The sequence below is a fragment of the Rosa chinensis genome, chromosome 7, assembly GCF_002994745.2.
Source record: "Rosa chinensis cultivar Old Blush chromosome 7, RchiOBHm-V2, whole genome shotgun sequence".
NCBI lineage: Eukaryota > Viridiplantae > Streptophyta > Magnoliopsida > Rosales > Rosaceae > Rosa > Rosa chinensis.
This window is the reverse complement of record NC_037094.1, coordinates 24,604,649-24,627,989: the sequence shown is the minus strand read 5'-3', so window position 1 is coordinate 24,627,989 and position 23,341 is coordinate 24,604,649. Positions and strand designations below refer to the sequence as shown.

Genomic DNA, 23,341 nt, shown 5'->3' with positions numbered 1-23,341 from the left:
TGGTTAAACAATTCCCTGTATATGTCTCCATTACCTGAATGGTCAGTTGATGTTCATTCAAACCAGGTTTTCATCTAGTTTAGGGGATGTTCAGATGACTCTTGAGAATAGTTGTCAATCTAAGCCAGTGTGGGTAGTGAGTGAGAGAATGGAAGTACCCAATGAAGTCAGGAATTGGGATTCTGGCGGCGAAGGTCTTCGATTAAGCTTCCGAGCTCTTTGCGAGCAGATTCTCTTCCAAACATAAAGCCGTACCTGGTTCCCAAAATTATTTGTTAAAATTTGAACACAAAGCATCTATGATCCACAACAAGTAATATTGACACATTCTGCTCTCAAGGATAGGTAAGATGACCTGAAAACAGCCGAAGATGACCGAAGGAGTTTTCCAGTAAGGCTTTAAGACAATGTTTTCTCAAGCTTTAACAAATGAAGGGATTTCCACACTGCCCACCTGATGCCATGAACTTGCACCCAAACAACTGAATAAGTCACAATCCAAACAGGAATCCCTACTTGAGACATGAATCAAAATTCAAACTTAAACAAGAATTCACAATGTGAATGACATTTCAGGCAGCTATTTCAATTCACATTTAATTTCAAGTAAGCGGAGAAGAGAGCCAAATAATAAAAGCAGTAAAAGACTAATTAACATGCACCCAAATGGAGGGATAGTAGAGCATCTACTGTCTCGGTTCAAACACCACATCATTGAGCCGAAAAATGATTCAAAGAAAGAAATTTAAAAAAAAAAAAGTTCAAACTCTATCTTTATCAGCTGTAAAAATACTATGATTCCGATTCATGTTGAGCCTGTAATGTGACATGAAAACTTCACCAATGAGGGAAAAAGAAGAAGCATGTCCTTAGGTTTATAGCAGAACATCATCAGGAATGAGTTAACTTTAACTGAATTACATGTTAGAGTTACAGCATTGGGATTTTATTCAAGAGCACACCCAATTAGAATTCTTCGGTAAACAAATAACTATATGGGTAGCGAGTGTGTGAGCAGATTCTCTTCCAAACATGAAGCCGTACCTGAAAAGAATGGAATTCCGGGAAGAGGAAAGGAAGTACTAGCCTGAAACGGCAGAGAAGACTGTTGCCACTGCAACTGTCTGAACCAGAGTGAAAGCTTTCTCCATTTCTAAAAGGAGTTTTCTCAATTTTACAAGAGAAGAGAGCATTGGGCTATACTTGAGGGCCCAGTACTAGCTACGTCATGTATTTTTTTTTTTTTTTAATATCACAAAAACTAGTATTCATTCAGAAAGGAGAGAAGCATAGAATGATTATCGTACAAAACTACAACATATTCGAACCACATGATATGAGACTGAGACTAAAGAAAATCAATGAAGGAATGAACAAATTTCCAAATTATGCCGATCAAGTCAGTCAATGAAGCAACTCCATTGCTTTGGAATAGTCATTGATAAGCATCCCCAGCAATAGTCATATAAGTTGTGCTGGGTCATCTTCTATCATAATGTAAGATAGAGACTAGTATTCAATGAAGAAAGAACCATTTTCCAAATTTTGCCAGAGTCTTGCTTTGGAATGGACTGAAGCAACTCCATTGCTGTTTCCACGATTATATATATGTAGTTTCCAAAATTCTTTTGCTTCAACTATATATGCTTCCACTCTGCAGTTTGCATATCATCTTCGTAATCATGTTTTACAGTATAATGAGTGGTAGATCTGTGCATTCTGTTTTGGTTGGGCTTGTGTGCCTGGCCCTTGCCTCTGCTATTTGTTGTTCAAGTGTTGGAAGCTCCAACAACATTATGTGCTTGGAGAGTGAAAGACATGCTCTTCTCCAGTTCAAACAAGGGCTTGTGGATGAGTCCAATGCTCTTGCTTCTTGGGAAAACAAGAAAGATTGCTGCAAGTGGAGAGGAATAGCGTGCAACAACCAAACAGGTCATGTCACAAGACTTGATTTGCCCTTTATATCTTTCAATTATACTGAAGTTCCTTTAAGAGGTGAAATTAGTCATTCACTACTTGAATTGCCATATCTAAATTACTTGGACCTCAGTTATAATGATTTTGGAGGAATGATCATTCCCAAGTTCATTGGCTCTTTGAGTCAATTGAAAGAACTCAAACTTGCAGCTGCTGATTTCAGTGGACCTGTTCCTCCCCAACTTGGAAACCTCTCTAATTTGCATACTCTTGATCTTTCCTTCAATGATTTTGAAGGAATGATGGTTCCCAAATTCATTGGCTTTTTGAGTCAATTGAAGGAACTCAAACTTGCAACTGCTGATTTCAGTGGACCTGTTCCTCCCCAACTTGGAAACCTCTCTAATTTGCACACTCTCGATCTTTCCGGGAACCATGATGCTAGTTCTGAAAACCTTGAGTGGTTATCTCATCTTTCTTCCTTGAGATACCTGAACATGGCATGGCTGAATTTGTCTGAGGCTGTGAATTGGCCACAATCTTTAAGCAAGCTCACTTTACTGACAGAGCTTCAGTTATCCCAGTGTAACCTTCCTGATGTCAATCTAAGATCACTTTCCTTTATTAATTCTTCCACCTCTCTTCAACTCCTTGACCTCTCTTGGAACTCTCTTAATTCTTCAATATTTTATTGGATAGCCAATGTCAGTAGCAACTTTGTCCATATTGATCTCTCTTTCAACAATCTCGAAAGTCCCATCCCAGATGTCTTCACAAGCATGCTTTCTCTAGTAACACTATATCTGTCTTCGAATCAACTTGAAGGTCTCATCCCAGATGTCTTCACAAGCATGCTTTCTCTAGTAACACTAGATCTGTCACGGAATCAACTTGAAGGTGGGATACCAAAAAGCTTTCAAAACTTATGCAGCTTAGAGTCGTTGACCTTATGGTCAAACCAATTGTCTGAAAACATTGAGGACTCTGTTAAAACCTTGTCTTGTGCTGAGAACACACTTGAGACCTTGCACTTGGGTTTGAACCAACTTTGGGGGTCCTGGCCAGATTTGAAACGTTTTTCAAAGTTAAGAGAGTTAGATCTTTCCATTAATCAACTAAATGGCTCTGTACCCGAGAGTGTCGGGCAACTCTCTAGCCTTGAATTTTTATCTCTCAGGGGTAATTCTTTCACTGGTGTCATAACAGAATCCCACTTTCTGAACCTCTCTCGTTTACAGATTTTGGAGCTTTCTGGTAATCGTTTCTCTATCAACCTGAGCTCTGATTGGAATCCACCATTTCAACTTGGTTTGTTAGGCATGTCCTCTTGCAAGGTGGGCCCAGCTTTTCCCAAGTGGATTCTAACGCAGACAAATCTTACTCTGCTTTATCTCTCTAATGCTGGACTATCAGGATCATTACCTAATAAGTTTTGGGATCTATTTTCCGGCTTATCTGATTTAGATCTCTCTATGAACCAAATCCATGGAAAACTGCCGAATCTGTCATTGACAAGCTTGAGTTATGTTAACTTGTCTTCTAATCTATTTTCTGGCGCAGTGCCATCATTTTCTCCTATGCTAGGAGAGATGTATCTCTCGAATAATAGGTTTTCAGGACCTTTGTCTTCCTTATGTGCAACGCAGTCTCCAAATTTAAGGTCTGCTGACATTTCTGAGAACCTATTGTCTGGGGAGCTTCCTAATTGTTGGATGCAATTTCAAGAATTGCAAGTGTTGAATTTGGGAAAGAATAAATTATCTGGAAAAATACCAAGCTCGTTAGGCAATCTACAGGGAATTGTGATATTGCGTTTACATGATAACAACTTTTCAGGTGAATTGCCTTCTTTAGAGAACTGTACCAGATTATCGATAGTTGACCTTGGCAACAATAACTTGTCGGGAAAGATACCAACATGGATTGGCCAAAGCCTACCAAAGTTGGTGATTCTACGCTTACAGTCTAATGAGTTCAATGGAATCATACCCTTGTCCTTGTGCACTCTAGCTGCCATTCATGTATTGGACCTCTCTCACAACAACATTTCCGGAGGCTTGCCGCATTGCTTCAATAACATCAGCCAAAGCGCTAATAATCATCATATCCATTATCCTTCTTTCACTAATGTGTTAGTTAATTCAGAACTCATGTGGAAGGGAATAGAAAGAGAGTTTGGGAAAAATCTTGCTGGTATGAGAAGCATTGACATGTCAAGCAACTGTTTGATGGGGGAAATTCCTCAAAGTATAGCAAATATGACAGAGTTGAAATCACTGAATCTGTCAAGAAACTATTTGACAGGAAAGCTTCCCGAAAACTTTGGTAACATGAAGATGTTGGAATCTCTTGATTTGTCAAGAAACCAGATATCTGGTAAAATTCCTACAAGTCTTGCAAGCTTAAACTTTCTTAGTGTCTTGGACTTATCACACAACAACTTGTCAGGAAGAATTCCGTCAGGCACCCAACTTCAGGGTTTTAATGCTTCTGCATATATGGGAAATCTTGGACTTTGTGGACCACCGCTGACACCAAATTGCCCACCAGATGGAGCAACTCAAGCTGATGATAACAAAGAACATGATAATGATGGTCTCATAAGCCTGGGATTTTTTATCAGTGCTGTGCTAGGATTCGTCATTGGATTTTGGATGGTCTGCGGCAGTCTACTGCTTAAGACTTCTTGGAGATATGCTTATTTCATATTCCTGGACAATGCAAAAGATTGGATTTATGTCAAAACCGCTGTGTACAAGGCAAAAGTGCAAAGGAGACTTCAAAGATAAATGGTAAACTAAGCTACATAATACTTAGTTTTTATAGTGTTTATGTTTTCTGGCTAGATATACTTGTAGAAACTCTTTCAAATTTATAGTATTACAATCGTTTGGAAACGCAAAATATTTGTCCAATCTTTTAGAAATATTGTTTTTTGACTGTCATTTGTTTTGACATGATGTTAGGAGATTCTGGCATTCGAGGAAATGAGCCTAATGATCCCGGAAGTGGAAAGATTCAAGGTTTAATGTTGAAGGTTTTCAGATGTCGTTGCTTTCTCTTTCAGCAAGAAATAATTATTATGCTTTTATCTCTTAAGAAATGTGTGTGAATAATGGATTGTATGTAGTATGAGCTGGTATCACTTTTATTCCATCTTTCTGGCTGTAATTTAAACCTAGCTTTCTCGATTTATCTCTTGAGAAATGTGTGTGAATAATGGATTGTATGTTGTATGAGCTGGTATCACTTTTATTGCATCTTTCTGGCTGTAATTTAAACCTAGCTTTCTCGATTGATTTCAAAATAATTACCTGCAATTATATATTGTTCCATTCCAGAGCATTTCAATTAATCTGATCTATTCCAATCAAACTTCAGAGATTTTATTACTCTGCATCTATGGGGAATTTTGGACTTTGCAGACCACAGCTAACACTTAAGTCCCTGAAATATGCGACTGCTCAAGATCCTGGTATCTCTAGTGGCAGAAAAAAAACTGATGGTATCAGAAACCTAGGATTTTATTACGATAGTGCATAGCTTGGATTCTTCAGAGGATTTTGGGAGTCTCTGACACTTCACTACTAAAGTCTTCATGAGATGCGCCTATTTCAAATTCGTGTATGGTACAAAAGATATGATTTATCTAATAATACTAGCAGATCATCATTTATTGTTTTGTACTTACATAAATGTTTGTAGTGTGGTCTTTTTTTTCTTTTTATAAGATGATCTTAGAAGTTGCAGCCTACTGTTATGTGGAGGAAGGAATTAGTTTCCTACTCCAGAATAACCAGGATATGGGAGGTTTTTCGATTTGAGATGTCTTTGCCTCCTCTTTCTTCATTTTGTAGCTGCATTTCGCTCTTTGTTTTCTTTTTACCTTCTTTCAGTTTAGAATGCACGACGTCTAATGTAAGATAACCATGGATATGTCAATGTGACAGAACATAGTAATTTTGCTTTCTAAGACAAGCAACTGAAAACGGATGTATATTGTACAGTAGTTTCTTCAAGGTTTCATATGTCGCTGACCAGTAAACTAGAAAGCTCAAATTGTAGCTCCAAGAGATCAGTGAAATCTTATAAAATCAACTACCCTTTCTAATGAGTGATCGTGTCTGTCATTCTTTTCACTCCCTCTTTATCTACATTCTTTGCTTCAACTTTCATAGCTTCAGTCTCAGGAAAACAGAAGGTAGAAATGATAACCATCCAATTGTACTCGAACCCCCTCAAGTAGTACGCACACCCCTCTCTCAGTAGTGATCAAACCACCCTCATGTTGGACCACAACCCCTAACTTCGGTTAAAAAGGGTGTAAAAACAGAGCAGGCTAAAAATATTTGAGGTCTGCAAAATTGTAACTTACACAAAACTTCCCATTTCCACTTATCCAACCTTTTCAACCTGTTAAAAAATGTAAATAGAACATAGTCACAGCAGACACTATTAACAATGCTTTCGTTTGATCACAGGCTTCTCTCTTATATCACCTCAACTTGGGGTTCTTTTTACCCAATTTAGACCCAGATGCCCCAAAATTGTTATTTACAGAGTTGGTACCCTTTTGTGAATCTTGTATAGCTTGCTTCAAGATCTCTACTACCTGATTCATTGTTGGCCGGTCTCTTGCATTCTTGTTCAGGCAGCTATCTGCCAACTTGGCAATTTTCCGAGCTGCATTAATAGAATACTGATCTCTTAGGAGTGCATCTATTATCATGCTGAACTTTTTACTGTCTGCAGGGTACTGTCTAACCCAATAAAGTAGTCTACTCCGCTGTTGGCCGGTGCCTTTCTAAGACACGCCTCCCAGTAAGGATCTCATACAGCACCACACCAAAACTCCATAAGTCACTATGGATGGAAAGATGGCCTGTTTCGACATACTCTGGCGCAGCATATCCATAAGTCCCTACCACCTGATAACAAAAGCAAATACAATATGAACCAGGGAAAATGTTAAATAGAAGCAAAGAACCAGAAAGGTAAATAATAACGGATACCAATTGCCCTCTCAATATTGCAATTCAAACAAGATTCTGCCAACCTCCAAATGAAGTTGACATCGAGTTCTAAAAGAACTTGGGCTAGTAGTAAAATAAGTCATCTATTATCTACTTACTGCTGTCGATACATGAGTACGGTCACCCTTTGGCCCTTCTCTAGCAAGCCTGAAGTCTGAGAGCTTCGGCTTAAAGTCCTCATCCAAGAGCACGTTGGAGGATTTGAAATCTTGATATATCACCTATTCAAACAATGCAACAAAAAAGGTTCAACAAAGTATATAAAAATTCTTGTCTTCAAACAAATAAAGAGTTACCATGTGAGGTAATCCAGTATCTACCATCCTTAAATACACTCTTCAGCATTTGGATATTCATAGAAGATGACTTTTGTTTTAAGCTCACAAGCAGAGCCGAACCAAATCTATGATGTAGTATTATAACATTAACATTAAAGCATATATTTAAGTAGCGAGAATTTAAATTGTTCCCTGTAATTGACTTCCAGCTACAAAAATGGAAGAATAAGATCAGGGGACTAGTGTGTTGAAGTAAACAGGGGATACCTATTAACGCGCAGGAATTAGAGAGTGATAATTTAATTCATGCTTCTTTTATATTACTCTCCAGTTTTATATTCAATTTCAAATTGTACAAGACAACAAAGAAGAGTGCAATTTCATTCGATGGTTTTGAACTCAAGAACTCTTATACCATGTGACACAACCACAGGGTCCCAACAGCTTAAGCTTTTAGAGAACAAAATACATCAAGATAATGGACAGTTGCTGAAGTGACAGTGTCCACCAATATATGTAACTGGAGGCAATTATATTAGCAGCAGATACAATTTAAGTTCCAAAACCAGAGATGCCACTATAAATGCAGCAGACAAGTAAAAGATGTATAATACATAGTTAGTACATTCCAATCATTAGTCGTGGTTCTAATACTACACTATCTTAAGCAGGCCACACTGATTTGGTATTCCATGGGTCAAAATAACATATATGAGTTGCATGCTCACATGATATGGTAGTTCTACATTCCAAACAAACTGAAAGGAAATACATGGTCAAACATAGGTCAAATAAATGAAAACTATATTCACTTGGACTTCCAGTCCCTCGTGTAGATAAGCCAATCCTTGAGCAGCAACAAGCATTATTTGTAACCTCGTGATCCAAGGAAGAGGGTTCAAAGCCCTGCTGAAAAGATGATCCTCTAAGCTCCTATTAGGCATATATTCATATACCAATAGCCGTTGGATCCCTCTTTCTCCATCTACAGAGCAATATCCTAGAAGCTTTACCAGATTTGGGTGATTTACCACACCAAGAAATTGAACCTCTGCAAGCCATTCTTTATGACCCTATATTAAAACAGCAAAGAACCATAAGCTTGACAACTAAATAGATAAAAATAATAGAGAGGCACACAATGCCTCCAAAATGGGTGTTTAGGAAAGGATAACTTGAACTTAGAGTTCAGTTGAATGTGCGAGTCTTTCTCAACAGTTTAAAAGAGTAATGGGATGTATCTTTTACACAGACCAATATCATTTCAAGGGCTAAATCATTACATTTATCCATTCTCAAAGTTAAAATGCTATTTCCACAAAATTTGAGAATCTGTTCCAATTCATGTTCTTGAGAGCAAACCCCTCTCTTTCGTAACTAGTAAGAGCCTTGTCATACAACAGATAGCTGCATAATAGAAACAAGTCTATTTACAATTCACTTTAGTAATGGTTTTGAAACACTATATGAAATCCATTCGCCTAAGTTTAGTACTCACTTTCCTATTGGTTCTTGCTAACACTACAAATGATGATATTATCTCCACACTCCTAGAGTTCGAGCACCAGATTAATTCCAAGGTCCAAATTTTTCATACACAAAACTACATGTAGGGTCGTTAACTAAATGTATACCACAGAACTACCGTGACTTGATCAATAGAAGACATTCAGATTTCTTTCAACCTCAATAGAAAAATCATTATGTCACATTTAGTCTTTTTCATGCCCTACTCACTTGAGCACATTCTCTATTTGATTATTTACTTCCATATCATTCCCACTCCAATTGGCCAGGAATTAGGAATGATAGGATGGGTTGGTAACCCCATGCCCCTTTTTCCTCCCCACTCTACTACGCCTAGTGCCTAACATGTATTTTGGGATTATATTGAAGCAGTATACAGGAAGAATTGAATAGTGTTTCTAATAAATCCAACAAGCTATATTAACATGGATATAAAATCACAAAGACCCAATAAATCTACTAAACAAACCACATGTACTAATCAATTAAAAACCATATGTTTATTAACAAATGCAGAACAGGGCCACTACTAGAAGTATAGTCAAAACATGAACATATATATAACTATTCTTTAGGAATAATTCAACCCAAAAACAAACTACTTTAATTCCACCCAAAAACAAACTACTTTAATTCCCTATCCAATATGACAATTCTTTCAGATCAGAATACAATAGCATTCAATGCTACCATCACAATCATTCAACATCCAAGAATAAGAAAACCAACCAACCAACCAAGTAGTAATGGAGAAAAACCAAGTGGAAGAAAAACAGACAGAAAAAATGTAAAAATTAACCAAACAGTTAAAGTTCCTTAATGAAGATAAGAATTGGAACCTGTAAGCTATGTGTAGGGGTCATCATTTGGCCCGCGGGCCTAAAAGCCCATGGGCGCCCGCCCGGTCCAGTGGGCAAAAGCCCGGCCCGGCCCGCAGAAAAGCCCATCTCGGCCCTGCCCATTGGGCACGAGGCAGGGCTAGGGCGGAGGGTTCAAAGCCCAGGCCCAGCCCGCGGCCCGGCCCGTTATATGCCCATTAAAGCCCGCCCGGCCCGACCTTATAAGCCCGCCTGAAAGCCCATTCAATTTTTGTATTAATATATTTTTATGTTGTTATATTAAACTAATTATTGCATTAGGCCATATGTTTTTTTAATTTTGAATTTTATTTTGTTCAATAATTAACATATCATCATTTTTTCATAGGTTTTTGTATTTTTTTAACAAAATAATATGACATATAAATATAATGGGCTCTGCCCTGCCCATCCAAAAAAGCCCGGCCTGGCCCGGCCCGGCCCTAAAAAGCCCGTAAGGCCCTGGGCCTTGATTTTTAAAAGAAGCCCGGCCCTGCCCGGCCCGAAAAATAAAAAAAAAATGTTTTGGCCCGGCCCGAGCCCATTAATTTTGGGCAGGGCTGCCCATTGACGACCCCTAGCTATGTGGATTCAACTTCTTCATGGCAACCAAAATTGGACTACCCTTGCCATTTTTGGGCTTGATTATTCCTTTATACACACTCCCAAATCCCCCTTCCCAAGCTTTTGCAACCTGCTAAAGCCATTGGTTGAATCACTGAGCTCTTGGAGTGAGAAAACCTTCAAATTCTGCTCCTTCTCTTTGTACAATTCTGGTATGCTTCTTGGTGAAGGTAGAGATTTCGAGGCACGGTCTAATACCGGAGTTAAGGAGTCGCTTTTGTTTCTCAAATCCGGAGCTGATTTTGACTCCTTTCGTTTCTTCTTGGATTTGAATTTGAAGGGAAAGATGCATGCTTGCCTGTCACAGTTCTCTATACTAGTCGAAAATAGGTTTAAGAGATTGTTTTTCTTTTTTTAAAATAGGTTAAGAGATTAATATAGGGTCCGGATCCTCTCCTAAGCAATAAAATTGCCTAAGCTTGCTAAGATTTTAATCAAGTAATGACACGTGTAGAAACAACATCTAGTGGCTATAATAGTGCCACGTAGTGACTGACATCAAAAACCAATACCAGAAGGCCAGAAACCTCAACTATCTCCTCTCTGTCTCTCTCTCTCTCCCAACACCAGATCTCCCCAGGGAAGACTTTAACTCTCTATTAAGTTCTTGAACCTTGACTCGTCCTTATGGGTTTTGGTGGTTGATAAATTTCTCCTGGAATTGGTTGGGATTGATGGGTTCGATTTTTGGGGCTGGGTTTTCCACTGATGTGTTTCTTCCCTGTAAAAATTTCAATAACTAATGGAATATGATATTGGAAAACCAATTTCTCTGTACAATGGAAAAGAACAAGCATCAGGTTTTTATTCACCCAAAATTTTTGCTTCTTTTCCATGTTTTCCCAATTTTCAATTTCATAGTTGGGTTCTTGCAAATTTCAAAGTAACATCTCAAGTCTGTTTGAATTTCTTCAAGTTTGAATTTTGAAGTTTCTGGTCTTGCCGATCAGCAGTTCATGTGTGACGTTGTCTAGTTGAATGTTTGTTGTGATCTGAATCTTATTCCATTCCTTTACTGTTTACTCCTACTTATTAGAGCTTATCTTCAAACATAATATGTTGTTGCTTAGGATTACATTTTTCTGTTGGGAAGATTCTTGAAGGGTTTTGCTTTAATTGGGATGTATCATTTATTCGGGGCAGGAATAGATATGGAGTATTTTGATGGATTAGAGTTTTAGGTAAAGAGAAAGAGAAAAATTCAGTCACCGTCCCCAAATTATGCTGCTAAGGTCAATTTGATACCCGAACTCTTAAAAGTATCAATGTGATATCTAAAGATCTATTTTGACATCAACATTATACTTTCGTCCAAAATCTCTGACGGTGCCATCAACTTGATAATGTGGCAAGCATGTGGGTCCCTCAAAAAAATGAAATGACCAATTTACCTTTTTTTTTTGTTAATTTTTTTTTCTTCTTTTCATTTCTTTTCTTCTATTTTTTTTCTTCTTCTTCTTGTTCTTCTTCTTCTTTTTTTGGGATTTTGTTCTAGCCAAACCGCCGCAAGCTTCGCTCCTTTTCCTCCGCTCAAGAAATCAAAGAGAATGGCTTATGTTTCTTCTTCAACCACAGTCTCCTTCTTCTTCTCTCTCCTCTCCTTCTCCTTCGCCCAAACCATCACCAACGCTGCCAAGATCCTCTCCAATTTCTATCTCTTCTTCCTTCTTTCTCATCCAATTTTTCTATTGATGAACACCTCTACAGCTCCACCTCAACCAAATCCACTGAAATTCAATCTTCAAATCCATAAGGAAATTACAGCAGCTCGTTTCGAGAATCAATAAGAAGGGATGGGTTCTTGTGTTCAACTGTTAACTATATAAATCCAATTGGACAACACAACAACATAGTTACTGTACATTGAAACAACAAAAACCACAGGCAACAAACGGTGGGAAGAGGCAAAATGTAATGGGTCACTCAGATTTTGATCGTTGGACTCACTTATGGGTTTATTTTGGTTTGGGTAGTTGTTGTTCTTATGTAAAGGTTGAGTCTTGTAGAAAGCTGTTTTCCCAAATTTTTGGTACTCTTCTAAGCCGACTATACCTCTGAAATTATTGAACGAAAGGTTCAAGGATTTTAGGGGACTAATTGGGGGAAAATCCGAAGGGAAAGAACCGTTCATGGAGTTGTTTGAGACATCTAAGTAGGTCAATGCGCGAAGAACAGAGATTGGCTTCGAGCTGCCGGAGATTTTGCAGCTCGAAATGTCTAGGTGTTGGACATTAGTGAGGTTGGCAAGATCAGAAGGGAGAGCACCCAAATTGTTGTGAGAAAGGTTGAGGATTTTGAGGTGTGGGAAACCAGAAAGCATAATAGAGTTGGTGAACCTGTTGCTGGAGAGACAGCTTATGGACTGAGGAAACCGAACCGTTATCAAACCCGAAGCTGCCACCGAACTTGTTTTTGGAGAGAATGACTTCGACTAAGGTTGGATGAGACAAGAACCAACCTGGGACAGAGCCTTTGAGAGAATTATTTGACAGATCGAGGTTTCTGTGGTACTTCCATGAGACTATGCTGCTAAGGTTTCTAGAATAGAGCTTGATTTCTGTGATGGGTGGATTTGAGCTATTGGGAGTTTGATTTTGGAACCAAGAAGGATTTGCGTGTTTTGCTTTCAAGAGATGCTGTTTCTTTCCCAGATTCTAATTCAATACCCGGATCATCACCGCTCCTCTCTCCTCCACCAACTCTGACCAGTACTTCGTCCACCTCCACCTGAGCTCTCCGGCCCAGAGTCTCCTCCTTGTCATTGACATCGGCAGCGATTCTCGCTACTCCGACTGTTCTTCATAAGCCACAAACACTTTTGATCAAAAAAAAATTTCTCCATTTCGGCTGTTCTTCATAAATCCAAAAATCCATTCCCAGTGATAGAAAGGAGAGAGGATCAGATTGGGGGGAAAGGAAGAGAGAGAGAGAGAGAGAGCTCGATCTGTTTTGCTTTGTTTTTTTTTTTCCTTTTTTTATAATTAATTAGTAAAGAAAGACAATTTTACCCTTGCCACATAGTTGACGGCACAGTCAGAGATTTTGGACGGAAATATCACGTTGATGTCAAAATAGGTCTTTGGATATCACATTGATACTTTTGAGAGTTCAGGTATCAAATTGGCCTTGGCAGCATAGTTTGGGGACGGTGACTGATTTTTCTCAAAGAGAAAATGGTGTCGAAATCGTATTCCAATCTGTTGGAGCTTGCCTTAGGCTACTCTCCTCTACTTGTTTAGTCTCCACTGTAGACAGACTCGTAAAGAAGAACAGAGAGGAGAGGGAGAGAGGAGTGAAGGAAGAGACTAATAAAGAGAGAAGTTGTAGACCGTTGGATTCATTATATCCACGTGTCAACATATAGATAAAAGCTTAGGTAGGTTAGGCAACTTCATTGCTTAGGAGAGGATCCTTTCCCATTAATATATGATCCGACTACTCTAAAGTTCAAATACCATGAAGTTCCTGAAGTTCATGAAATCTCCATCTTCCATTTCATTTAACGGTTAGATTTAGAACCACATCACCTAATATCTATGTTGAGGCTTTTTGCTCAAACTGAGACTTGTTTGCCGTTAACTACATCAAAAAAAGAAATCCTCTCTTCTTCAAAGTTATAAAAAGACTAGGATCTGAGCATACGCATACAAAATCAATTGAAAATGCTATAGGGCAATCAGGACCCGATGAAACGCCCCTGAACAAGCAATTCTTCACCTCAGCCATAACATAGATGACAAGAAACAACTTCCAAAACATGGGAAGCACCCATGACCAATTTTATAAACGAAAAACTGTAAGCTATGACATGGCTTACTGATTATTGATTATACGCATTTATATGCGTGTAATTATATCTAAAACACTAGAATTAAGCTAATCCTCATGTCAATTAATATGTAATTAATCTATTTTTATTTACTTTGTAGAAAATAAGCGAAATTGCCGAAACGAGAGAAAATGGTGCGAAATTGGAGCAAATTGGAGTTTCCGACAAAAGGACGAAAAAGTCAACGCGGGTCAACCGTAGTCAACACCATCAAGGGAGTGGAATCAAACCATCTCTGATAATGTGTGGAAGTGCATTGAGGAAGAAGAGAAGAAAGAAAAAAATGGGGAAAAGAAAGAAAGATGAAGAAAAGAAGAAAGGAGAAAGAAAAGAAAGGAAAAGAAAAAAGGAAAAAGAAAAAGGAAAAACAAAACCCTTTGCTGACATCATGATGACGTTAGCATCAGCATATGTTTTTCCTCTTTCCCCTCCCACGTGCACTCTCCATCTTTTCTTCCATTTTCTTTTTATTTTCTTTCTTTTTCCTTTGTTCCTATCATGAGCTGCCACGTGTCATTATCTCTCCCTTCTAGCCATGCACCACCTGAGAACCCTACATTTTAATTGCATATATATATCCTCTCCTTCATCAACACAAAACGGCCGCACACCACCTCTCCATCCTCCCCTCTTCTCCAAAACACCACACCACCATACCCACTTTATATTTTCTTTTAATCTTCACTACTCCACATCAATTCCTCATCAATTTCTCAAGAGATTTCAAGGAGCATCAATATTTGAGATTGGGTAAAAGTGAAAAATCATAAATCAAGGCTTGTCATAATTGTTCCATAGCAATTTGTGACTTGTTCTTGTGACTTCTCACTCCTCTTCACTTTTATCTCTTTATTTGATGTATTTTGTTGTTGATTTGTGGATGGGTTGTGAGTAGTCTATTTAGGAAGCTAGGGTTTGAGCCCTAGCATGGATTTAATGTAATAAATATGTTTTGATTTAATGGTTTTCAATTTCGTGTTTGGCATATGTTCTATTCTATAATATTTGGCTTAGATGCATGCTTAGGAGCGTGATTAACTCTTGAATATATAGATGAGCATGGCTAGAAAAATTAGGGGACCTAATCACTTCTCTAATTTATGGCTAGGACACTTGTTTAGAACATGGTTAGTTACAATACCAATTTCGATTGCCGTATTGGCTAGCTTGGGAACCTTGATTCTAGGACTCTTCGCCTTTTGGTGCAACTAGAGGCCCTAACAAGGCTCTAGATTGTCCCAATTGAGTTTCTACGACCCTTGATCCGAGTAGGAATACCCTTTAAGGAATCTATTGACCCATGAGCCTTGAAAAGCCTTGGGTACGGTTCTTGATGCCATTATGAATTAAATGACCATATCGGAGCATATTTATGCATTGAATTTGGCTAGGAGGATACCCTAGTGACCTAATTTTCATTTCTTGATAAGTTTCTATTATCTTTATCTTTAGTTCCAATATTAATTTTCAATTGTCAATTTTATTTTTCACAATCAAAATCAAATTTCATAAACCACTTTCATTGTCAATACCACTTGGTTGTGGGTTTCCGCATTTATTTGTGGTTCTCTTGACCAATTTTAGGCTTGGTTGTTCCGAGCCGGGCATGTAAATAGTTTGGTGCTATTTTTCTAGGTTCTTTGTTAATTGTTAGTGACTTAGTAATCGGCATAACCAAGGATTGAAGTTAGCTTTTCAATCCCCGTGGTACGATAATTTCGGGTCTAAATATTTCCCACTTCTTTGATGACCGTGCCCTTATTGCGCGTAAGTTGCATTCAAGCACTAAAATCAGTTGGTTGACCCGATGGTCAACCAGTTGACTTTTTGCTTGAATTCGCTACTTCTATCGTCTTTTTCCTCTCTTGACCATAATTTCCTACAAATGAAGAAAACAAAGTAATAATACGAAATAATGCTTGAGTATTCGCTAATTTCAAGGTAATTAGGGCTAGAAACACACGTAAATCCGTGTGAATCACTAGTCAACTCTAGGGTGTGTATTTTGAGCATGTCTAGGATGGAGTTAGAGGCTTGACCCCCTCTAATTCCTAAGCTAGAAACCTTCAATTTCGTATTCGAGGGGTTATAACCATGGTGATTTACACCCGTTGCGTGATTGCGCGGGCGGGTCGCTTAGTAGTCTAATTCCTCGATCTCTACGCCTCTTGATGTGAATTAGTGACCCTTGAACCGGCTCTAGTTCATGTCAAGTGAGTTCCTACGACCCTTGAACCGGAGTAGGAATACCATGAAAGGGAATTTTGGTCCTTGAGCCTTGAACCGCCTTGGATACGACTACCGCCAAAATAGGAAATATGCATCTACATTAGATTAGCTTCCGACACATGGAATTTGGTGAAGGATCCTCCCTAGCACCCGACATTCCCATTTTTATTGTTTACATTTCATTTTTATTTTTATTGCTTTACATTCATTATCTTTTTGTTAAGTTGAAATCAACTCCCAAATATTGAACTCTTCCACTCATTTGTGAATATCCACCACTAGGTTCTTAGTTTTGATTAGGCTTTGGTGAAAATCAAAGCCGAGCATTGCTAAGACTTGGTGCCTTAGATTAACATTTTTATTTATTTTCTTTTTCTTTTCTTTGTTTGCTAAGTGTCTTTATTTCCGATTACCCAAGGATTGTGGGTTAGCCACTAATCCCCGTGGTACGATAAACTTTGGGCATAATATTTCCCTATCTTGACAATGATACGTACGCTTGCGTAAATGTGTATCAAGTCACTTACATATGGAACTGGACATTGCTTAGAGTTCATACACTGATATGCGAGTGTACATATATTCATATAAATATGTAATTTGATCAGAGTTTAAACAATAGGTGTATAAGCTGTCAATTAATCTTGACTTATGGATAAGCTTATATATATTATTTTGAATTCAAAATAGAAATACAGTTGCAGAGCAGTTAAATAGGCAGTTAAGCAATGAAATTAGTTTCTTTATGGATGAAACTGATTTGCTGCATTGCTATATGTATATGTCAGATTGGTCCCTTCTGATGCACGAGTTGTTCTTGTTGTTAGTCCCATATACTAAAAGAACATAAGGGTGAAATCAAGAGAAGGCTATCATGGACAGTGGGAGTGCATCGAGTAAGTTTTTTGGGTTCATAATCTTGTGTTCTTGTTTTCTGCAGCTTCAGGATTGATATGTTGTTTTCAATCCCTATTTCATACTTACATTCAGTGTTAGAGTTTGAATGGAAATCAGTTTCCATTGAAGAGGATTAGATCTGTCTCAAAGGGATCCGTTAATGATTTTCTTCCTCACTCGGATCCATCTCAAGGGGATATTACCTCTCCAAGATCTGTCTAGAGGAGATTTCACCTCACTTGAATCTTCCTCAAGGAGATTTCTTCTCACTTGAATTTAACTCTAGGAGATTTCCAAACACTGTTGGAACAGAATTCAGTTTTTGAATATACATGATTTGATCTAGTATAGGTTCTAAATTATATGTTTGTGATTGCTTAAGCATACTGTTTCTAACAATTGGTATCAGAGCAACCATACATAGATCAATTACATGTTGAAGAAACCAACTGCATTACAATTGTGAATTCTGGGAATTTTTTGTTCGTATAATCCGCATACAGTTATCTACATGTATATTGCATATCTGATGCATCTATCCACATATGTACGCTCTCACCTTTGCAAATCCATTTTGCTCTGGATTGATGTAAATGAAATTGGATTCTCCCAAATTTATTATCCTTTACCCTCATTCATTGAGAGCAGAAGAAAACGACCAAAGAGCAATTAAGGCAATTACCAAATTCTATCACTTTTGTTGATCACCAAATAGTGCAGCTTCTACCAAGTTGGTGTCGATCCAGGTCTTGCTTTGTAAGCAGATGAGATATGTATACAAAATATCAGTCTTTGATTTGGTGAGTTCCCTTGAGGCATTATAGTGAAACTTTAATTTTATTTGGTTATTGATATTAATGTATGCTGCTTACATTGTTAGTGTGTGGCTAAATTAATTAGTAGTGTTGATGTATTAATTACTTGGATTATAATTGATGAGTGGATCTTGGAGAAGCATCAACGGATTCTGGAACTACATCGTGTTAGTATCACATACACTTATCAGTTTTGTTTTCTGGTTTTAATATTTAATTTGCTGCAGATTGTATTTTGGCCTTGATTCATGTTACTGTTGATTTACAATCTCATATTTGGCATAGTCATCTTAATTATCTAGCATGTGTTGATCTGTATAATAGCATACTCAGGATTAACTAAAATTCATAGTCAGTTATACCTGCATGATTTGCATGACAGATCTTGACAAATGTTGTTGCTATTTTAATTATCTTAGTTGTTATATATGTCCAAGTGTTTACATGGTTAGAGATAATTGTTGTTTTAATGGTCAGCAACAAGAACAAATTTGTCTTTGTCTTTCATACATTAATTATTGAGCATTGTATCATGTTTAATTGATGTCTTTCAATCCGAGCAATAGCCTTAGAGCATTGCTTAGAAATCACAATGCTTTCCTTGGTTGAAAAATTGGGTGATGAAAAGTTTTTTGGCCAAAGAAAAGAGATTTTAGCCATTTTCAGATTTTCTGCAATTTCAAGCCAATCACTTACATTTGCAAAACTGTACTGATCTACTGGGAATTTGAGGTCAGTTTCTTCTAAAGAGTTTTAGTAGACATCTTAAAGAGTCATTTGGAACTGGAATCACCCACAACAGAATTTTCTGGGATTAGTTATGAATTTCCAAAGTCAGGAGTCAGTCACAGAAATTCTGATATCAGCTTACTTTAGGCAAAAGCAGACTCCTATAACACCTTAGTTTCATACAGGACCTCTATCTCATATGTAGATTACATTGTATTCATCTCAATGCATATTTATATTATCCATATTATTTTGAAATGCTAAATAATGGATATGCATGTTTAAAGTTTCTGATATTGATCTTGAAAACTTCATATGTGGTGTGTTGCGTGGTCTCATATATGAAGATTCTAAAGGATCAAATATGCTGGTGAAATATATAGTATGAATTCAGTTATATGTTACATAATAAAGTGCTGTCAAAGTGGCCAATATATAGCAATTACACTGTATTCAGTTTCATCAGAATGAGATTATGAGACTTAAAATTAAATTTGAGTATAATTTCCAAAGAAATTTACATCAATCATTTGGTTTCATACTCTTGTATATATTAGGTGAACGAGCATTCAGAACTATTAGAGAATAGTACTCCACAAAGGACGTCAAATCTCGAAAATAGAAGAGTTCATTTTCTGCATATATACATACATATTTCAGTAAATGGCTTTCAGATTGGTCATGATCACATTGTTGATATAAAGTCAATTAAATCTTCTTAGATGCTAAATGCTGTCAAAATGGCTTAGTGTAAAGGAGATTAATTATCTTGTTTGGTTTTCAACAATAAAATCAAGCAACTTAAAATTTAATTTGATCCTTATTTCCAAAGAAGTCTGGTATCAAACATTTGGTTCTTGATTTTGTATATGATGAAAATTGAACATTCAGATATCATTAGAGATTAGTACACCCCAAAGGATGTCAAAATCTTGAAAATGGTTGGGTTCTATTTTCTGAACATATGCATTTAGTGTGAAATGAATGTTCAAATCATGAATTTTCATTTTATTGGGACATACAGACAATTCTAGTATTATGATAAACTAGAATGATTTTACTGATCAACTTCATATACATCTAGGCATTTTCCTTTGAGCATCAATCAGGTTGAACTACAGGATGGCTCAAATTTGGGGAAAATGGTAAAGTGACATTGAACTGAACTTGGGAGTACAAGATTATGATCATGCATTGAAGGAAATCCATCTGAGAGCAGCTAATAACAGCAAGGAGATGCATTAAAAATGAACGAATCTAGTTCTTCAAGTAAGTTTGTTGTTCTTAAGTTTTTGTTTTCTGGAATTCTGGGATTGCAAATGCAGTATCTATCCTAGTTATATTTGCATAGAAATATCAATGTTTATGTATAGCTTCAACGGACAAGGCAATATTTGGGGAGTTCATCAAGAAAAGAAAAGGTACACGTTTGGAAGGGTCCAAAGTTTGAGTAAGAAGAGCATTAGAGGTCTACAGTAACTAAAAGGATGATGGAGGACTTATGAACCTTATTTTGTGGGAAATTTGGAGGTTAAGAGTTCTGGATTTCGGTTTCTGACTCCTTCTTCTTCAGGCATTAATCATGCGTTGATAATTTCCCAGACATAAATCTTCTTGTGGTGCTCTTGTTAAGTATGTTTATGATTCCATTGGCATTAGTAAAGGGCCCTGCCTGAAAGCCTTCTTGTTCAACAAAGTTCACTGACTCAAGATGTGATAAACCATTCAAGAGACTCTAGTGGAAAGCTGACTCAGGAAGCTATTCAAAGTAGTAAGAAAGTTGCTATATCCTTGGGCCATGATGGTAAGGTAAACAACATGTGAACTAAAGATGACCATATTGATAGTCAGAGTTGTAAATTGAAATTGATAATTGATCAACCCCTTGATTCACGTGGGAGTGGTGGAACCAGTGATGAGAAAAAGATAAATATATCAACAGATATTCTATAAGGTTCTTATGTTGACCTCCCAAAGAAATATGGAAGAAGGGGCAATCATCTCTTTGTTTTGATCATCTTGGAGAGGAGGCACGCCACAACTATATTGCTAGGCAGCAAAAAATGTCAATGTTGCAGGATTAATACCGACAGGATCAGCGAACTTCAAAACTGTGCTTGGTGGGTCAGAAAAGTTCGATCAATGTTTGCAGGCTAAAATACTAAATGTGGTGAGTGTTCGCTGTGGAGGAGAGAATGGTTTCGATCAAGCTATTGACTTGTCATCAAAGATTCTATCCAATGTGAAATTTGTGCGGGAGAAACGCTTGGTGGAAAAAAAATAAATTACTTTGAAGAGATTAGATTGGATACAGGGAAGTCGAAAAACAAGAACTAGAAGGTGAATTTACTGAAGAATAATGAGGTTCTGAGCAAACCTTCTCATCTATATTCCTCTTTTCTGTACATGTTGTATTTTTGGCAGAGAACAAGAATGGTAAATGATCCTTATTAAATGGAAATTCTACAATAGATTTTCCATAAAGAAGATCAAAATCTTTACTCTTGGGCTGATGAAAGTTTGGTGGAGGATGCTACAGCAACAAATGGTTCATAAATGGATGCAAACTCAACACAAATAGCTAATGAAATAGAGAAATGATTTATCCATCAAGACAGCAACATATTAGTTGGCTTCAGATCAGGATTGCAGCAACGTACATATCACTCCCAGAATACTAGATTAGGATTGCAGCAATATATCAATCCTAGACAATGGAGAAAAATCTAAGTGTGCAGCACGACGTGATTCAATTATGGATAATGTTATTACTGGAACAAATGCTCAAAATGAGCAGATTGCAGGTGGTCAATACAAACCATGAAAATTGCAGAAGCATCACAAGCTATAATCTTGAGAAAATCCTTAAGAGCAAGAAAACCAGCAACATCAGATGATAATTACATGTATCCGATCATCATGGTGACTGATTTAGAAGAAAAGAATGATCCCATTTCAGTTTTAGAAGCAATTCATTCTATGAATAATGAAAAGTGCAGAAATTTAAATGCTGCAGCTTGAAGGTTTTGTAGAAGATGATCACTAAGACCAGTGGGAGAAACTTCATTTTTCTGATCCTATATGTTGATGATCATATGTTATCTTCTAGCAGAAATATTTGTTTGTTGAAGGAAACAAAAGGAGAGTCAACAATTTCCAAGGGAGATGAGTCTCATAAAGATTAGTACCCCAAGAATGCATTACCGAAGAAAAGCATGGAAAATATGTCATATACAAGATTAGTTGGATGTTCGTCATTCTTACTTATCATGGTATAGAATGGTTTTCATTGTTTTGCAGTAAATTGGTCAGTAAAGTTCATCTACATTTATGCAATTTCACCTTATTGTCTTCTGCATACTCAAGTTGTACAAATTCAGTTGGCTATCAATGAATAGCAAATCTTGCAGATTGACAATATTAAGTAGTGTGAAATATAATTTGGTTGCCAATTCTATTAATTTAGAAATTTTGATAGGACTTCAAGCATACATGTGATTAAATGCATTTATAACACAAGTATGCTTATACTGCTATGGGTGAAATTCATGTGATTATAGTCTGTTACAAGGTGATCTTGGAACACTGGTGTCTATCCTCATTCACCATGTTGTTCTTAGGTTTCTTGAAGCAGGCATAATTGACAGAATTATTAATCAATTGAATTTGAATCACTTAAGTGTTTAAACTCACAGTGCACACTTTAGTAGATCAATTTATATGTATATAATGTATCATTGTCATATATGATTTTGAGGCAATGTCAAGTTCAGTGGGAGATTGTAAGTTATGACATGGCATACATATGGAACTGGACATTGCTTAGAGTTCATACACTGATATGTGAGTGTACATATATTCATATAAATATGTAATTTGATCAGAGTTTAAACAATAGGTGTATAAGCTGTCAATTAATCTTGACTTATGGATAAGCTTATATATATTATTTTGAATTCAAAATAGAAATACAGTTGCAGAGCAGTTAAATAGGCAGTTAAGCAATGAAATCAGTTACTTTATGGATGAAACTGATTTGCTGCATTGCTATATGTATATGTCAGATTGGTCCCTTCTGATGCACGAGTTGTTCTTGTTGTTAGTCCCATATACTAAAAGAACATAAGGGTGAAATCAAGAGAAGGCTATCATGGACAGTGGGAGTGCATCGAGTAAGTTTTCTGGGTTCATAATCTTGTGTTCTTGTTCTCTGCAGCTTCAGGATTGATATGTTGTTTTCAATCCCTATTTCATACTTACATTCAGTGTTAGAGTTTGAATGGAAATCAGTTTCCATTGAAGAGGATTAGATCTGTCTCAAAGGGATCCGTTAATGATTTTCTTCCTCACTCGGATCCATCTCAAGGGGATATTACCTCTCCAAGATCTGTCTAGAGGAGATTTCACCTCACTTGAATCTTCCTCAAGGAGATTTCTTCTCACTTGAATTTAACTCAAGGAGATTTCCAAACACTGTTGGAACAGAATTCAGTTTTTGAATATACATGATTTGATCTAGTATAGGTTCTAAATTATATGTTTGTGATTGCTTAAGCATACTGTTTCTAACAAAAACCTTGCAGGTATATTTGAATTTCAAAGGCCC

The 23,341-nt window shown here is 37.1% G+C and overlaps 2 protein-coding genes and 1 pseudogene across 3 annotated transcripts; 2 read left to right on the top strand and 1 right to left on the bottom strand.

Moving 5' to 3' along the window:
- The first annotated feature begins 1,697 nt into the window (after positions 1-1,697).
- LOC112177660 (receptor-like protein EIX2) lies at positions 1,698-3,175 on the top strand. The gene is made up of 2 exons (XM_040511391.1): positions 1,698-3,061; positions 3,124-3,175. The coding sequence occupies exons 1-2, from the start codon at positions 1,698-1,700 to the stop codon at positions 3,173-3,175; spliced, it is 1,416 nt and encodes a 471-aa protein (XP_040367325.1).
- On the top strand, positions 3,105-5,018 carry LOC121050528 (receptor-like protein EIX2). Of its 2 annotated transcripts, XM_040510755.1 has the most exons (3): positions 3,105-4,293; positions 4,366-4,709; positions 4,884-5,018. In XM_040510755.1, the coding sequence occupies exons 1-2, from the start codon at positions 3,237-3,239 to the stop codon at positions 4,704-4,706; spliced, it is 1,398 nt and encodes a 465-aa protein (XP_040366689.1). In that variant the 5' UTR covers positions 3,105-3,236; the 3' UTR covers positions 4,707-4,709; positions 4,884-5,018. The 2 variants fall into 2 exon arrangements, with proteins under 2 accessions (XP_040366689.1, XP_040366688.1); XM_040510754.1 differs by having other exon boundaries at positions 3,105-4,709.
- Positions 5,019-6,310: 1,292 nt separating this feature from the next.
- On the bottom strand, positions 6,311-13,255 carry LOC112177659 (annotated as a pseudogene).
- Positions 13,256-23,341: the final 10,086 nt, after the last annotated feature.

Excerpts from the sequence above, each read along its gene's own strand:
- LOC112177660 (XM_040511391.1), top strand. The coding sequence starts at position 1,698 with ATGAGTGGTAGATCTGTGCATTCTGTTTTGGTTGGGCTTGTGTGCCTG. Across the intron at positions 3,062-3,123 it reads TCTGTACCCGAGAGTGTCGG|AATCCCACTTTCTGAACCTC; the intron begins GCAACTCTCTAG and ends GTGTCATAACAG.
- LOC121050528 (XM_040510754.1), top strand. The coding sequence starts at position 3,237 with ATGTCCTCTTGCAAGGTGGGCCCAGCTTTTCCCAAGTGGATTCTAACG.